Source organism: Polistes canadensis, unplaced genomic scaffold (genome assembly GCF_001313835.1).
Source record: "Polistes canadensis isolate GaletaPanama2010 unplaced genomic scaffold, ASM131383v1 scaffold_5, whole genome shotgun sequence".
In the NCBI taxonomy this organism is placed as follows: Eukaryota; Metazoa; Arthropoda; class Insecta; order Hymenoptera; family Vespidae; genus Polistes; species Polistes canadensis.
This window is the reverse complement of record NW_014569552.1, coordinates 1,899,598-1,918,030: the sequence shown is the minus strand read 5'-3', so window position 1 is coordinate 1,918,030 and position 18,433 is coordinate 1,899,598. Positions and strand designations below refer to the sequence as shown.

At 31.5% G+C, this 18,433-nt stretch overlaps 1 protein-coding gene across 2 annotated transcripts in view; it reads left to right on the top strand.

Annotated features, from left to right (window-relative positions):
• Positions 1–18,433, top strand: part of LOC106788583 (tRNA dimethylallyltransferase, mitochondrial) — an 82,861-nt gene extending 64,428 nt beyond the window's left edge. For both annotated transcript variants that reach the window (XM_014751994.1, XM_014751986.1), the window contains 5 exons: positions 4,927–5,042; positions 15,972–16,068; positions 16,415–16,528; positions 16,629–16,814; positions 16,882–18,433. In XM_014751994.1, the coding sequence (XP_014607480.1) occupies positions 4,927–5,042; positions 15,972–16,068; positions 16,415–16,528; positions 16,629–16,814; positions 16,882–17,013 (645 nt within the window). In that variant the 3' untranslated portion in view covers positions 17,014–18,433. The remainder of the gene's footprint in view (positions 1–4,926; positions 5,043–15,971; positions 16,069–16,414; positions 16,529–16,628; positions 16,815–16,881) is intronic.

Sequence of the window (18,433 nt, the reverse complement as noted above, 5' to 3'; positions counted from 1 at the left end):
TATATATATATATATATATCATTAAATTGATCCAGATCAAAAGTAATTTAATTTATTATCGAACCGAACGTCACCTCTGTCGATAATTGAGCGGTCATAGTAAATGGACGGTTATTAATGAGCGTTAATCCTATCCATTTTAGTTCGCTAATTATCTTATATAACTTTTCATCAAAATAAAATTTTTCTTTAAAATATGTCTTTTGTTAATATAAAATCGAAATAGGACGATAAAAATCGTAGTATTATTTCTTGAAATCTAATTTCGTCCTTATGAGAGAAACCTTCGATACGTACCTCTACGAAAAAGAACGTTCGATTGGACTCATGACTCGCAAGTTATAGTAAATGGGGTCGCGAAAAGTTACACGTGTCCTTCTCTTGTTGTTCTTCTTCTTTCTCCTCTTTATATTCTTAGTCTTCTATTTCTACTTCAACTTCTATTCTACTTCTACTTCTTCCTCCTCCTCTTCTTCTTCATACTAAGACCTTGGCCTGATTTTGCATCCACGAATTTAGCAAAAAAGAAGAAGAAGATTTTCCATAATAGTTTTGATTCTATAATATATTTTTATGTGACTTTTTTATTGTAAATTGTATGATCTTTGTCAGTTGCGTAAAAAAGTTTTACGTGTCGTTACACCGGATAGCCATCGAAGAATTATACAACAATTAATTTGACGTTTATTCTATCTAATGACAAGTAATACAAGAAAAAAGAAAGAAAGTAAGTTAGAGGGGGTGGAAAAGGAGGGAATTGGAGAATCGAAGAAAAGAGGAGTTTACGAACGACTTTTCCAGTTCCTTCGTCTATTAGTGGCTCCATTAGAGGCGTACTTTCGAACGGTCGTAGAGCTCTTAAGTGACCCTCTATGCAACTATTAAAAAGATATAATTAGAACGACTGGATATATCTATGTGCTACACCGATGATGTGTCACAAACTGCTTGGCTTTAAGTACCAGGATGCATTCTTGTTGTAAAATGCATTATATATTTCTGCTAAGGTATCTTCTCGATTATCGTAGTACTCATTAAACTTATAAAGTTTATACCCCTATTTTATTAGTAATCATTTAGAATTTCATAGAAAATTCTGATTAATTAGTGTACTCGTATAATAGATATACAGAGAGTCATCTTTAATTGAATTATCTAAGTTAATCTCTAAATTGCACGTAGTCATGAATTAGAAAGTTATTAATATTTAACGTAGTTTAACACCCAATGTAAAATACTTGTAACGAATTAGATTTTCGTTAACTTTTGTCGAACATTTATGGCAACGTAATTTTCATATTATTTTTCTTTTAATATTTACTTAATAATCAATATGTTATATAAAAAATAAAAATTTATATATAAACTATATATAAAAATGTTATATATAAAATATCTTTGAAAAGGGTATAAATCAATATTTATAATTCTATTTAATATTGAATTTATATCTTAAATAACTTATATGACAGTCCCTATTGCTTCTTAATTGACGAGCGAATTTCTTTTAAAGAAGAATAAAAGTATTGGAAACGATTGAAACTCGTCGAACTCATTCAAATTTGGCGCCATGTAAGTCTTCAATGGTGTGCCGTTCTTGCGATGAAATCAAAAGGTCCTTTATTCTTGATCGATCCTGCCTCTTTACAATAGTCATCGTTAGCGGTGCTCGTCAATCTTCGTGCGTCGACGTTTTGCATTTTGTGTATCGATCGAAAGACATTTTTGCTCTGCGTAACAAGAAATGTAAATGCGTATATACTACTTGAGACGATCGTAAAACGTACGCCTCACATCCTTGAATGTATGGAAAGAGGCGTGAAAGTGGAGAGATAAAATTAATCCGTGATTATATATTCCATAAGAAAAATAACATTAGTAATACGATCACAGTTTATATTAAAATGATATTATATATGTTACCGGAACATTTCCTAGAAATTCTTGAGAATGACATGATCGCTTTTGTGTGTGTGTGAAAGCGGGGTATGTGTTGATTGTGGGGGGGGGGAAGATTTTTGCCTGATAATGTATTCTTTTCAGTATTGCCTAAACAGCATTTGGTGTTCTATAGAATGTCTAAGTATTATGTTCAATGCTTAGGAAAAGTCCGTAAAAATTCTTCTGTTTTCGTACATTGTCAAAAAACGCTTTGCATTGAGGACAATGCCGGGTTATTGCTAACATTGCTTGATTTTCCACTATTCCGGTAACATATAGATAATAATTAAAATCTATATTATACCTATATGATATAAATTAATAAATAATTGTTTAACTTTGACTCGTTTCTCTCTTTTCTAATACTATAAATATTTCTTTAAAATTTCTATCTTATAGACGAGAGAAGTTAGCAAATAGAAAGGAATAGGGAGAAAAAGGAGTTTATGTTAGTAAGTACATATATATATAAAATTATGTCATACATCCAGATAGCTCGCATATATATAAGTACACATATACAACAGAACAGTCATCAAATACTAACTTTGGACAGCTTGCGTCATCACTTGCGATGGCTGCTAGGGAACGAGGTGGTATGTGCTGTTCGATCATGAATGAATGCGTGGAAGAGAGAGTGAGTTGAAGCAAGAGAGAAAGAGAGAGTGTGTGTGCGCGCGCGCGCGCGAGCACGGCCACGCGTGTAGGATCGACAGGCCGGCATTTAAATACAATTTAAAGTGAACATAGCCGAAACGGGTTGCGGAGGTCGCGTTTTAACCGTGAACGAGCGTGAGAACGATTCTCAACTCTCGCCTTACTATTCCGTCCTTCGTTGACTCTTTTCGTGCCCTTTCGCCTGCCCCTTAGCCATTCGAACGTTTGCCCTCCTTATGATTCTATTTTATATTTGAATCAAATATATTTCGTTAGACTTTTTACATTTCTTTTTTTTTTTTCTATTAAACGGAATTACAAGTGCTTACAATATTTTCCTATTTATAACTTTTTAAAATCGTGAATGAGAATATAAACATTGTTTCCTTGTTATGGGGGTATTCGCGCGTTATAATATTATATTATAAGATAAGAAAATCAATCGAAAATTATTCCCATTTCAATAATATCGACGCTGTAAATATTTCAAATGGTTAGACGAGAAGATATCCTTGAAGACTTTTACTATTGAAATACGCAAACAATGAAACATCGTTTTTTTTTTTTTTTTTTTTTCATTAAAATTTTGTCGATCTTTTTCCATCGACAATAATTTCAAATTTAGTTGAAATGAGTGATTAATGGGTCGTTGACCAATGAGTCAACTTTTAATATTATTAACGTGTCAATAACGTGATAAAAACACGGGTAGATACTTTACAGATATTTTAATCGTACAATCTTGATATTTATTCCTCGATGCAATGAACCCTTCGTTTTTTTTTTTTCACAAATTGGAATTAAGTCATGTGACATAACGACACGGCGGATGTCGCCTATACATAGTAATTCCTTTTTTAGAATACTGCCCGTAGAACATCGAGATCACACAGCTATAAATACCAAGCCCGCGTTAACGGGGAATGCGGCAGTGTCCTCTGTATATAATGAGAGAGAAAGAGAGAGAAAGAGAGAAAGAAAAAAAACTAAATATAGAACGGTATTTATCCTGAACATGACTCTGCTAACTTTTAGATACACATAAACGCGACACACGCGTGCAAACTCGCTTTCTATGCTTTGTTTGCGCGCTTTGCGTTTGTATTTGACGAAAGCCTTCGCTTCCAGCACACACTTTCTAACGTTCTTACTCGCAAACTCTAAGACGTTCTGTCGCGATCCATTTAAAATAGTTTAGCGATTGAACACCGTGACACAAACGATTTCGATCGATGATTGTTCTCTACTTCTAGTAGTAGTTGAATTCTTGCGCCGTAGAAAATCTTCTTTATATTCGCAATTCGACGAACTGATAGTTTTTGGTGGTAACAAATAAACGGATTTGTAAATCTAAGCACGCTGGAGTGATGTATCGCTTGTGTAAAATTTCAACACATACACACGCATACATATTTACACATTTACAAGTCTTCGATCCGACTACACGCTCGACCGAGCAGGAATTTTACACTTGACAATTTCGAGGACACGTTTCTAACGTGCTTTTGCTATTAGCAAGGTCGTATAGCTTGGAGAGATAATTGTAAAACTCTTTGAAATCCATCGAGGCCGTTCGTTTTCTTTTCTCTTCTAATACTTATTTTTTCTTTTTCTTTTTCTTTTTTTTCTTCCTTTCTTTTATTCTTTTATTTATTTTTTAGCGAAGAGTAAGAAAGAATCAAAAATGACCAGGTAATATATCTTTACTGTCACATATATTTGTAATTGATATCGAGGGTACTTATCTTAAATAGTGTTGTTACATCATTGCTGCTTGAATCATGTTTGTTATCGATATCGTTATTAAACATCTCTATTTTATCGAGTTATTACTACCCACGCTTATTGGATTATCATGAACATTGACTCTTCACTAAGAGATTGTAGTATTTCTACTATATTTATCACTTATACCTATACATAAAAAACAAAAAAAATATAAATGTCCATGATTTTCATAAAATTTTGAATAATGACGAATTTGATGTCATTCGTTTGCGATTTTGTCATTGGCCACATTGACAATTAAACAATATCAATCAAAATTAATTTACCAACTTGTTTGATTAATTCGCAAATTTAATCATCTATCATAAATTGTTATTTGTTGTATTGATCGTCGAAAATACTAGGTAGGATGAAATAATTCGGAATATTTAATGAAGAAAAGGAGAGTAAAAAAATACCGTCGTGATTACGTAGATTTAAAATTCATTAATATTTAAAAGATTTTATAATAGACCTATAGAATCTTCATTAATGGATTATATTTCTTTAATAAAAGAGTGATTAACCATATGAGTTTCTTATTTTTCAAAATTCTTACAGGAAATTCTTAATAAGCGGTTAAATCAAAGAGTCGACGCTATGATGCAAAATGGTCTGATCAAGGAGTTACTCGAATTTCATCGTAAATACAACGAAGATAGGATTAAGGCCAATTTGTGAGTACACGAATTAATAAATATAACATTTTATATTGAATGATAGACAATAAACAATGACGAGATTCTAATTCATTGTATAATTAGGAAATTGGCAAATTGTTTTGAGATTTTTTGATAATATTCATGAACATTTAAAGCCAATACGTATAAAGCATCCAGATGAAAATTATTTACGTTTATACATTAAAATATATATTATGAAAAGTTTGTTTTTTCCGATTGCTCATCGATACTTTTAATATTAGATATTCGAACAAATCCTTTTCATAATAATTATTTTTGAAGAATAGCAACGGTTAGAATGGACTGCGGTAGAGAAGAGGCTCTTTTAAAGGCCTTCGAGTGTGTCGGGACTTAATTATCGTTCGTGCGCGGTCGAATAACCTCGGTCACGATAACATGCCCGCATATGCGAATGATTTCTTTGATCGAACCGGTCATGCTAGTTGGTGCATCGTTAAGACACGTGCTCTTTTTTCCAACTTTTAGTATAGTCACACATACATGTCTACATTATATACAAGAGACAAAATTTCAAAAAGTTGCGGAAAAGAATTAGAGACAGGATTCCTTGAAACGTTACGTTAATGTACTCCTTTTTAACGACAAACACATTTTATTACTTGGAAGCGACATTAAAAAGTTAGAATGACATAGATTATTCTTAATAACGCTAATCCAAGAAGACTGGCTTCATTCTCTAATTTTATTTCATACGAAAATAGACGAAGAGATCAAATTTACTTCATATGTTTTAGATTTAAAAATTGTGTTATCGTATTATAAATATATTTTTTATTTTTATTTTAAAGAGCACATATATATACAAAATGAGGTATTTAACTATACATTTTTATAGACTTAGAAAAAAGTGTTTCGAAATTCGATAATAATTATGAGTTTTGCGGTGATATTTCTATCAAAATCCAATAAATTCTAAACAACCTGTTACGATGCCAACACGAAGCTTTTAAAAGCACCCGGTGTGTTCGACCGTTCTAACGACACTCCGTTAACTATTATTAACATTTTAGAAAGTTGACAGCGTGTATCTATTTTACAAGCCATGTTTGTGCGTTACATTCTAACGCATGTTACGAAAAAACTTCAGCTTCCTATACGTCTATTAAACTTTTTTCGTATTTTTTTTTTTTTTTTTTTCGTTTAATACACCGCGTGTTCGCTAAGTATGATAAATCGATAGATACGGAAGTTACTGTAAAATAGTTATTTTAAAACTACTGTTATTTATTTATTTACTTTATATCGCGTATTAAAATGCAAAGATATTATTTTAATTTACGATATTATAGAAATTATTTTTAAATCCTCTTATATTGTGCAATAAATTAAAGATGAACTTACTCATTTTACATTATTTTATATTACATTTGATTACATAATTATTACTTAAATTGTTTTTATTTCAATTGGGATTTAGTTTGTAAATATTTTTAATAAAATCCATCTAGTGTGTGTAGGTATTTCAATAGAATTAATCTTTTAATCTATCAATTATCAATAACTTTGATTTTCGATATAGATGATAATCGAATAAGTCGTACTCCAATGGGTGAGGTCATTTTCCTTCTCTTTCTTCTCTCTCTCTCTCTCTCTCTCATTCTGTATTGCACGTATACCTACAGGTATTACATACGCCTTCGTTTATGAGGCATGTTGCACGATCGAAAAGTTATTCGGAGGCGTGGGAGTTCGTGGAGGCGCGCTCGTGCAAATCATTTCTTCGAAGTCACGAGAGCGTGCCACTTGGCGTACCGACGAGGGGAGCACGTGAGCTGCGATTTGTATACGACCGACGTTAGTGCTGCTTCGTGAATGGAGAAAGAAAAAGGGAGAAAGAGAGACGGAGACTCCTCACCTTACTCATTTCCGGAAATTGCGAGCGTACGCTAGCAACCGGATGTCGGACAGAAAATAAAGGAGGTAGGCGTTCGCGAAGAATGGTTACTATTACTACTGCTTCTACTACTACTACTACTACTACTACTACTACTACTACTATTAAAACACTTTTTCAATATCATGCGTAAAAATTATACGACTTTTGTTAATGGAGATACGTGAAAGATAAAACAATTCATTGATTCGCTCTTATCTATTTATCAATGATATTAATTGTTAAATTAAGTTATTCATATCTTATATTTATTTATTATGAAATAAATACTTACAGTATTGTATTTTTTATTTTATTTTATACTAAAATGATTTGATAGTTTTAGTTTGAAACTTGTTTTATTTTATATTATTCTATGTATAGTCAACAGGATAGTAACGTTGGATTATTAGTTTTCGATCGATCATTGAAAGTTAAGTAACGTAGGCATGGTAGTAAGAGATGGATGGGTGGTGACCCTTCCGGAAAAACAAAAAACAAAAGACCCGTATGTTGTTGATTTCAGAAAGGTGGTTAGAAAACTCGACCTTTTTGATAGTATTGAATAAGCGTGAGAAGGTGTTAGTAGAGAAGTGACTCGACTCGTAAAAGGGAGAGTAAAAAGATAAGATTATATATTATTTTACATAATTTTTAATTTCCTTTTATTCTCGTTTTTATTAATTGATCGAGTCGATTTCTGAAATGTTTCTTGTGAATATTTTCTTCTAAAGTATAATAGATCAAATAGAATCTAATGAAAATGTGTAATACTACCTACAAGATATTTTTATTCTATTAATATAATTTGTTCAGTAAATAGAACGAGCTAAAAAGTGAGAAAGAGAGAACAAATAAGAGAGGTAATTTGAATAAAAAAATATAGGAAATACTCGACTCGTGCTTGGCCTCGTAAACAATCAAGGTGTACCACTGGAAAGATCAATAATATTTATTTTACCCTTTGCGTTGTTGGCTCGCTTAGAAAATCGTTTGCATTATGAGAAATTTATTGCACTCGTTTTCTGCATACTCGCTGCAAAGAAAGTTTCTTTTATGTCGTTTTGTACCGGACACCTTTCTTTTTTTCTCCTTTGTTTGTTAGCAGATACAAGTGGTTGATAAAAATTAAATTAACAAGCGCGCGCGCGCACCCGTTTTATATGGGTGCGTATAGATATACTTGTGTGCATATACTAACACAATAAAAGATATTCGCACGATACCGTCTACATGGTGTTTCCGAGAAATTATACTTCTCTTAACGAGTTAGAATTACTTTATTTTCTATTGTGTTCTTCAGAGATTGTTCAAAAAATGAAATTTACGTCAAGGTATTATTGTTTATAATCATACTAAAAGATATTTTTTTAAATACTTTTCATTGTCAATTTCATCGTGAAACAACGATCTAAATTAATATTTATGTTAGTAAAAAATGTTCTGTAAAAATACATCGAGATTACATTCCATTTAATTTAAAGAAAATTACAAACTTATTATCTTTTTTCTATTTGTAAAGATATTTAAAATATGCCTTATTACGTGCATTTTGTAATTATTCGAAAATAAGTATATTTAAGTAAAATATGTCAATATTTAAATGTGATTTATAATATTACAATATCTTTATATTTGAAAACTTATTTCTGTAATATTACTGCTAAGAAAAAGAATTTGTTATATTTTCATAAAACACTTAGTTTTTATAATATTTCGGGAATTCGATTATTTAAATCGACGAAATAGTAAAGATAAAAAACTGATTCGTTTATTTACGATTGAGAAATGTAAGGAAAGATCGGTGTTCTGGTAGCATGGTGTTCACACCGCGTCATCGAATTCCACGAGAATCAGATAACAACGCGAACGTCTCACTTGTCGTTCCTACAATTTTTCGTGAACCTTGCAGCACGAGTGAAGTACCTACTAACGAATACCAAGAAGATACTTCTACGAAAAATATACGATATTTCATTTTTTAAACGATGCTTTTCTCACTTTGTGAATGGAAAAGAAGAACAATGTCTACATTGTGTTTGAACTTCCACATTTAGTTTTACATAGTCTCGCTATTCAACAGCTCGTTGATTCATCACACACAAGTTAACATTGTATGAATCAATATGAATGTTAAATATTTATTATCTTTTCTTTTCATTTTTCATAAAAGCCAAATAACGTATAAAATCAATCAGTATCTGCGCTTTAATAAAATCGTAACTTTTGACACACAAATTCGTTGACAAATCTAATATATGTACATATTTGAAATAAAATTAGTAAAGTCAAGTATCCGCATGACATGTTTTGAATTGGTAACTTCTCCGATAATAAGAACCACATATAATACTTTCTATACATTTTTGAATGCTTCAGAGTCACATGAAATATAACCGTAGGAGTCACTTCTAACAGCAATTTGAAAATACAATGTATTGGGTTGACATAGTTACGTATGTCATACATGTATTAATTCATGAATCGAAGATTCTATTTTTAAAATTATCATCCTATTTATTTCTCAAAATAAAAGAAAAAAACATGATCACTGATCGGTCAAAGGTCATACAAAAATTCTACATTCTCTCTTGAGTTTTCTTATCTCGCAGATAAAAGTAAGATCTATTTTTATGGTTAACTCTCCGATAAAATTCATGAATCGTTGGAGCAAATCTGTGTGACTCTGTTTTGAATCCGATTAATAACACAAGGAGTGTTCTAGTTGGCAATGTCCAATCCCATTCTGAGGAAACGAAGAATCAACTTAAGCAGATCTAATGCTTAACTTTAAGTGAATTAAGAATAGCCTTGTATAGGTTATTGTGATAGATATCGAGTTGATCTAATGCAATACCTTATGCCATAAGAATTTAAAATAAGAAAAAGAAAAAAGGAGATACAATGTATAATCGTCGATAACCGATCAGAAAAATCTAGGCCGACTATTTTTATTATTCTCTCTTTCCCTATTTTTTTTTCTTTTACTTTCTCACTGTTCATTCAGAGTACCGAATGAGACTCTTTGTTATTAGGCGAGCAATAATAAGAACGGTAAAGCAGAGCAATGCAAATAGTCGGGGCCCCAACTGCGAGTTCGTGTTTATTGCTGGACTGTCGCTTGTATCTTATCCGTGTGTATACAGGGTGATCGTAAATGCCGGCACACCGAGAGAGTGGAAGATATCTCAGAGAAAATTTCGACCGCCCGCAAACGATGAAACAGGAAAAAACGAACGGATATATAATATAGTGTTATTTGCGTTATTTTATTCGGTCGACGTTATTCAGTGATGTAATATACATTTTTTTTAATCATTTATCTTTTTTGCAAGTTTCTTTTCGCAAGTATTTAACAGATATACTTAAATGTAAATTAAATAAGTAACAACATACACATATACGTACAAAAGAAAAAGTAAAAATATGAACAGTATATTTATTTTTTCTTGATTTTATTTTAATTTTTCATTTTTTTTTTTTAGTTTTTACTTTAGTTTCATAGGTGACACACACTTGATAAACTCAGCCGCTATGATTCGTCGTTGTTCGCTTCGCTGAGTTTTTTTTCCTTCTCTTGAAGGGTAGACAAAGAGATTAGAAAGAGATAGAGACAAAAAAGAAACGGAAATCGGTTACCTCTTTCGCGTCTGTAAACGCTGATAAGAGAACGTTATCGATAGTTTGGACTTTCCGGTTAGTAGATCGATGCTTACGTTAGTGCCACAGACAATTATCACTAATTATTATCGCGGATATTCTACTACTATCTCCTACATGTTCTCCATAGATACACATATGTATATAGGATATATCTGTTGGTGTACGTGAGAGTAAACGAGTTTGAATGTATGTGTTCGTAGTGTACGCTTATACGCATCCGTAGAACTGCATCGCGCTGCACTGGGTATGCAAATTGGCGCCAGTGCAATTTCCAGACGGTGTGCGCTTGGCACGTGCAGTGCTACGTATAACGACTGCTTTCGATATCTCAAACTACATATATACATATGTATATACTTATATACACGTACGTGTATGCAATGATTTTAGGCGAATTAAACCGTACGAGTCTCGTTCCCTTTTAGCATCCTTCCTTTGATAGCCGATCATCTGTCATTAATTCGAGTAACGGCCGAGTTTCATTAACACGTAGAGTGGAGTTAATGGTGATTGGCATTCCGCTTCGTAGACTTCGTTTACAATGAATGTTCGTAAGATTTAATTTCTACTATACTTTGTTATATCTTTTCCAAGAACATTGACATATTATATGCCGCACACACACACATACAATTTTTTGTTCTTTTCTTAATAATTAAAATATTCATGATAGGTAGGTATGTTGATGTTATTTACTTTTAAAATATTTTCTCATTTATTTCATTGTTATTATTTTAAAATCATCCCTAATGATAAAAGTTATTATTAAATAGTGGTCTATATAGTTTCACGTTTAGTATCTTTATTAGTGTTTATTCACTCATGGTGGCGAGTCCAATGGACTTGTGAAATTTATTGCAAACAGGGAGAATCGACAAAGTCCAAGGAGCGAGTATGGCCAAAGGAGAAAGTAGATATGTAATCAACGCTAATTTTCCACGTTAAAGTCGTCGGAGGTGTGTCAGATACCGCTTATTATGGCCGCAATCTTAGATTCGCCATTTTCTATTATTACCGGGTAATAAATTTCGCAAACAATCGTTCACGTCATAGAGAGAGAGAATGTGACCGTGCGAGAAAGGAGCTAGACGAAGATTACCGATGCGGAATGCAGATAAATCCACAAGAATAACTGCAATTGGCATAATAACTAATTATCGATCGATATTCTCGGATAATATTTTCCTAGAATGAAAAGGGTTAGTGAGGCAAGGCGAATGAATAAGAATAATAACATGAATGTTCAATTTGAAAAAATAAAGGAATCGTGACTTATTTTTACATTAATGTATACATTATCGGCCAAAATTTTGGAAGCACTTGCTGATTTCCGTAGAAATCTAGTACATATATATATATATCGATAAGTTTGAAACGATTTTTATAAATATTCAGTTGAATTATGTTTTAACAAATTTCAGTATTTTTTCAATCTCCATAATGCTCCTATACAGAATTTATAAATTCGGCTTAAAGTAATGCTAGGAATTAACTAGGCTTTCGTTCAAAATAAAGGCGGTTTTTCGATGAGAGGACAATATGATAAAATATACTTATTATTCTATAAAAAAAAATAATACAAAATGTAATATATACTAAATAAGAAATTTTATGGAAAATAAATCTGTCTCTGTTACTCTAATGGTTTTCACATTTTCTCTTATAAATATACTATTTATCTGAATTTAAGAGTAATATCAATTCCAAATTTGTGTATGTAAAACGAGTTACGATAGTATTCGTACCACTACTGTAAATTTATATAATATATATATCCTTTTAAATATAAAATCAAACGACACGAAATATAATTAACGCATGATTAAACCAAAAATAATGCGCCGGCACCCATTGTCCAGTGCATAGCTTTTACATAACGTCGCTATGTAAATGGACAATGGGTATCAGCGTAGCAGTCAATGTGTTAATGAAAGATAAGTAGATTATTAATGCGACGTTAGTCAAAGAAAAAAGTAGGACGAAACGAAAGAGACATATGCGAGCAATCTGGCGATACAAACCGGACGGTATTAACGTTACGATTTCGTGAAGTTTCGATAAGCACGTGTCTTATCATTTGCTTTCGCCTCGGATTAAGAACCACCAATTCCATTGGATCAAATCCCATCAATTTTATCGATACACACTAGTAGTAGTATCATAAATGTGAATTAGTGATTTAAATGCAACATATTTTGTAATACATATGGAAAATATATATGGGTAGTACCACGTATGTTTATATGAAACAAGGAAATAATTACAATGTCTAGGAATTTTAAATTCGCTCCCTCATTTTCTTCCATTTTTCATCCATTTTTCTTCCTTTTTCGTTTCTTTACGACGCATCGAGTTACTCCCACCCTTTCCTGCCGCCTGTTTCCTAGCCATTTATACCCTCTTATATTCGCCACATTTCTGCAAGAAGCGTGTCTCGTATTATGCAAATTTCCGTCATTGCTTTGACTTGCTCTCTTCTACCTGCTCGAATTATACCGGATATGACGTCATAGCGTGAAGCATTAAACCTACCGCATGGTGGACAGTATAATTAATATATGCCGTGCAGATCGTAGGTACTAGCAATTAGTTTAATGCCGCATTTACTGTCGCGACGCAACTTAATATAGTAGACTTGATCAATATTGGCCAGATATTTTTTTTCTCCCGTTTTTATTTTTATATGTTTATAATTAATTGTACGAAATTTCTTTCTTTCTCTCTCTTCTTTTTTTTTTTTATTCATATTTGTTGATTTCCATTCTCGAAATAATTCTTCCAAAATTTTGATTAATTCGTAACGAGCGAGCAAATATGAGAGGAAGTGACAAAAATTATCAATGACTTCTCGAGTAGAATAGATAATCTAATAAACTTTGTTCATTTACGTCGGGGGGGGGGGGGGGTGAAGAAAGAATCATGACAATTTTGAACGATAACCCAAGTCTTTTGATTATTATTAGGTCAATCGATGAAGAGAGAAAAAAAGAGAAAGAAATTCTTTCTTATATTTTTTATCCAACGAGACACCTTTCGTTGTTGCCTATAATGTACAGTCGTTAATTACAATCTTCTCGACGATCAAGATAAGATGTCGATAAAAAACTGACACGTGGAGATTACGAACTCGTTTCTCTGTCTTTCTCTTTCTTTTTTCTATCTTTTATTAGATCTCTCTTATAAATATGGATCGGCTATGTCGATCGTAAACCAGATCAATAGGAGTAAAAACGTCACAAAACATTAAAAGTTAATTTATACTCGTATTTATATATATATATATATATATATATATATATATATATATTACCGTGAAAGACCGAAATTGGAAAATGTCAAGATTCATTCACATGGTCGCTTGGTATATGTCCGAAATATTATTGGGTTGGCAACTAAGTGATTGCGGATTTTGTCGATAGATTATTATTAAAATAATCGCACTCATTTAGTTGCCAACCCAATATCTATAATCTATAAAAATAAACCCAAATATTCGGTCATTCACCGACGCATTTGGTATGTTTTGACACATTTCACCATCTGAATCTTAACATTCTTCAATTTCCGATCTTTCATGGACAACATATAAATTATCTCTCGATTATTAGATAAAACAAGTGTTTTTAGAAGAATGTTCTTCCATGATAATCGCTACGATTGCCGAAGGAAAAGCATTCTTTGCTTTTCGATAATAAATTTTAGAATTTTATTTAATGCTTAGACAAAAAACTGCTAGTAGATCGACTCAAGTTAGGTATCAATAAAAACGAAGAAGGCTAATATGTTATTCCATAATCGTGGCTGACCATGTGATAACTCGCATAAATATTTCACGATTTCGAGAAAAAGAAAAAAGTAAATAACATTGAGTTTATGTATCATACAGGGATCGCCTGGCAACAAGTAGTAAAATTATTTTAGAACAGTTACGTATTCGTTCCACTGGTTAGTGACACGGTTATCTTAATTACTACTACTAATACCACTGTCACAACTACGACATAATCAATCATACTACTACCATTACTATTTATTATTACTATTGTTATTATCACTCTTGCCATTGATAATGTTATTGCAAAGATGTGTCAGGGTTATCGCTTGCAACATTGCCGCGAATTTTTTACCCGCCAAAAGAAGGCCAACTCGAAAGATTATGGGAACTCGGTGAGAGTGAGATGATTAAAGTCAGAAAGAATTGTTGTATCACTTTTTTGTCTCTTTCATTCAATGACATGATTAAATAAGAAAGATATATTTATGTAACTTTTACACGAATTTATGTTTTAATTAATTATTACATTTTCGTATAAAACTTATCTATACAAAAATATTAATTAACATACGATCATCCAAGTATATTAAACATAAGTTAGGGGTGTTCTAAGCAATACTTCTATTGCAAACTCTTTCCCTCTCTCTGTCTTTTTTTTTTTCTCTTTTTCTTTATCTCTTTCTTTTTTCTATATTCTTAATACTCGAAGAATGAAAGAGAGATCTAATTTATTGCAAGACAGGAATACTTACTTTGTATAAATGTATATATGGACAAGTGAGTAGGAACTACGTTAGCATCGGGTTTTCTCGCCACGTAAGCTAGACGTATACACAACGTGACCTCGAGCTCACTATCACTATCGTACCGTGATAAGCCGACGACCGTGCAAAATGCAATCCTTCTTTTTTGAAATGGTTGCTTCAACGGTGAGTTGATACGAGTTCATCGCGTATAACTGTATCCATAACTTCTTTTCCTCTTTTAAATCCGTTAACTTGTATAATCATTTCATTGATTCGACGATTCGTCATGCTAGAAATTATTCTTAAAAGAATATACGTTCACTGATGTCTTAATGAAAGAATTTCGTTGACAGTTTTGTTCATAGACATAACATAACGAGCAATGGGAAATATTTTACACAACCATACACGTAATATAAATGTATACATATATATATATTAGATTACTCGTATCACGATTAGCATAGATTTATTTAAACTGCATCAGTGTTAGAAAAATAGATTTGAACAAATGTATAAGGAAGTTGCATAAATTAATTATTATCATTATCATTTATGATATTAACGCATATACGCAAATGAAAGCTTAAGACAAAATATTATTTTATTGAAATAGTAACACTAAATAATAAGAAAAAATATAAATGATCATTCGTATGTGAGAATAAAGATTGACTCTGATTCGTTTGCTGTAAATCGTGTTATACGTTTGTACACATTTATTAACAACCAATGAAACAAACTAGCTAAGAGTTTATTTTACCTAAGTTTTAATTACATAATGAAAGATAATAAAAAGAGAGAGAAAAAAATTAACAGGATCAAAGTGAATGTTTACATTCCAGGTCACCTGATTACACGAAAGGCATCTTCCAGAGCATCGGCTTCAAAGAGTTTCATGATTACCTCATCTTACCAGAAGAGGAGAGGGCAAGCAAGAAGGTAAGTAAAAGACGTTGGCGTCCATATCTTCATCAACGTGATGTCCGTTGCAGCTGCTCGACTGCCGGCTACTACGTATAATCATGCGTGATTCTCGCTTTATGTGCCGTCATCGAAAAATTCATCCGGGTTGTTTTTGATGATAAGTAGTAGTAGTAGTATTATTACTGGTAGTAAGACTGGTAGTAAGGCTGGTAGGCAGCTGCTACTTCTTTCTTGAATATTTCCTTAATAAAGCCCTTATTTTGTTTTTCTTTCTTTCTCTTTGTTTCTACCTCGAAAAATTAACTCGACAACATCTTGTTACAATAACGTCTTATATAATTCTATCTTATATTTGTTTCAGGGAAAAATACTGCTTGAACAAGGTCTTGATTGTTTGAAATTGGTTACGAAAAGATATGCTAACACCCAACAGAAATGGATCAGGAATCGTTTTTTACGTCGAGTCGATAGACAGGTACACCTTATTTTGCGTATTTTATGTATTTAGTTATTTTTTATTTTCCTTGTACTTACCGTTATTCATGTACCTTTATGTATGTTTACGAATATATCAGGTTCCACCGTTGTATGAATTGGACTGCACTGATTTGACTCAATGGGAATCTACTGTTTATGATAAGGCAGTCTCGATAATTTCTGCAGTATTACGTGGTGAGAAACCCGAAGAAAGACCTATCAATGAGAATATCAAGGATCAGAAAACTAGTGATAGCAGTAATGAATTCCAAAATTATTGCGAGGTAAGTAGGCAGCTATAAATTTTATTAATTTCACAATTAATTAATGTTTCCTTTTTATTTATTTCAGATTTGTGACAGAATATTCATTGGTAAGTTGCAATGGAATGCGCATATAAACGGATTTAAGCATCAAAAACATCTGCGACGTAAAAGAAAAATGGAAGTACCAAATTCGGAAAAAAAAGCAAAATCATCATAGATGGATATCTAATTTAAATAATACGATATTATATATATATATATATATGATGTTCAAAAAACATTATTCAATATTTCTACGGTACATAAAACACATTATATTAAGTTGGTAAATAAGTTTCAATCAATATAGGTCAAAAACTCAACAGTTTCTGATATATCAATAGTTTTTTATGTTAGTATCATGAATATGTTAAGAATATGTCAGGCATTTATGAAAATGAAAAGGAGGACATATAAAATAGTTTCTATAAATCGAAAACTAGCATTAAATCAACTATAATACTAACATACAAAAATATTTGAATCTCAGAAACGATTGACATTTCGAATTATGTCTACTGAGACTTTTTTACTCAGTACAGTATAATCTATGCTATTATAAATATTGAATGTTTTTTTTTTTAACATCCTACATATATATCAATAAGTGTATGTTTAACAGACTGTAAAGAGAAAAAGTTTATATATTTTCTAATGAAAGTGTTCAACAACAGTCGATAAATTAGATTGTTATTTTATCGATATGAAATAATGTAGTTTTATTTTGCATATTATTGTATCATACGATGCTTATGCAGAGAACAGTCCGTTTTAATAATTTTTAACGAAAAATTGCGATATAGATGTAGTATACAAAATAATAGTGAAAGCAATTATCGAGAGATATTGTGTATCTACTGTTGGTAAAATTTCCTCTGTGATAATAGGATCTTAATAATTTTTTTTTCAGAATTAAATGATACTTTAACAGTCATTATTAATCAAAATCTGAAAAAAATTATTCAATAATTACTTTTACAAGATTTACAATCGCTTGACAATAATTTTAGTTGTGAAATTTGTTTTTTTAGGTTTCTATTTCGTTGAATACTTACAAATATTAATGAAACTTTTAATTGTAACGAAAAAGGTATCGTTTATTTTGATTAAATAATTACTTTTCTATTAATTAAAATCTAATTAAAATCTTTTTCTAAAATTTATTGATATTAATATACATATTTTTTGTCGAATTTTTTATTGGCTTTTAACTAAATCTTTTTTATGTACCTTCATACAGTTAATAGTTTATATAACATTTTTTCTTTATATTTTTTATATGATATACAACTCCAAACGTTTCGTCTATGCGCCTAATACGAAGTTTAATTACAGAGGCACAGGTGTGCAGCGCTCAGCCACTTTACTATTTCAATTAACGTAAATTCACAGTTTCCATTGCCTTTGAAACTGTTTTCAGTTTCTGTGGAAAATGTCGGATCCTAATAGCGAATCTACGATGAATTGAAATTCGCAACACATTTCGAACATGTTCCACATGTTCTCGTTCTATTCAGTATTGTCTGCATCTCTATGGACTATGGAATATTTACTAATGTTCTGTTTCATAGCAATTTAGATTAATAAACAAAAAAATA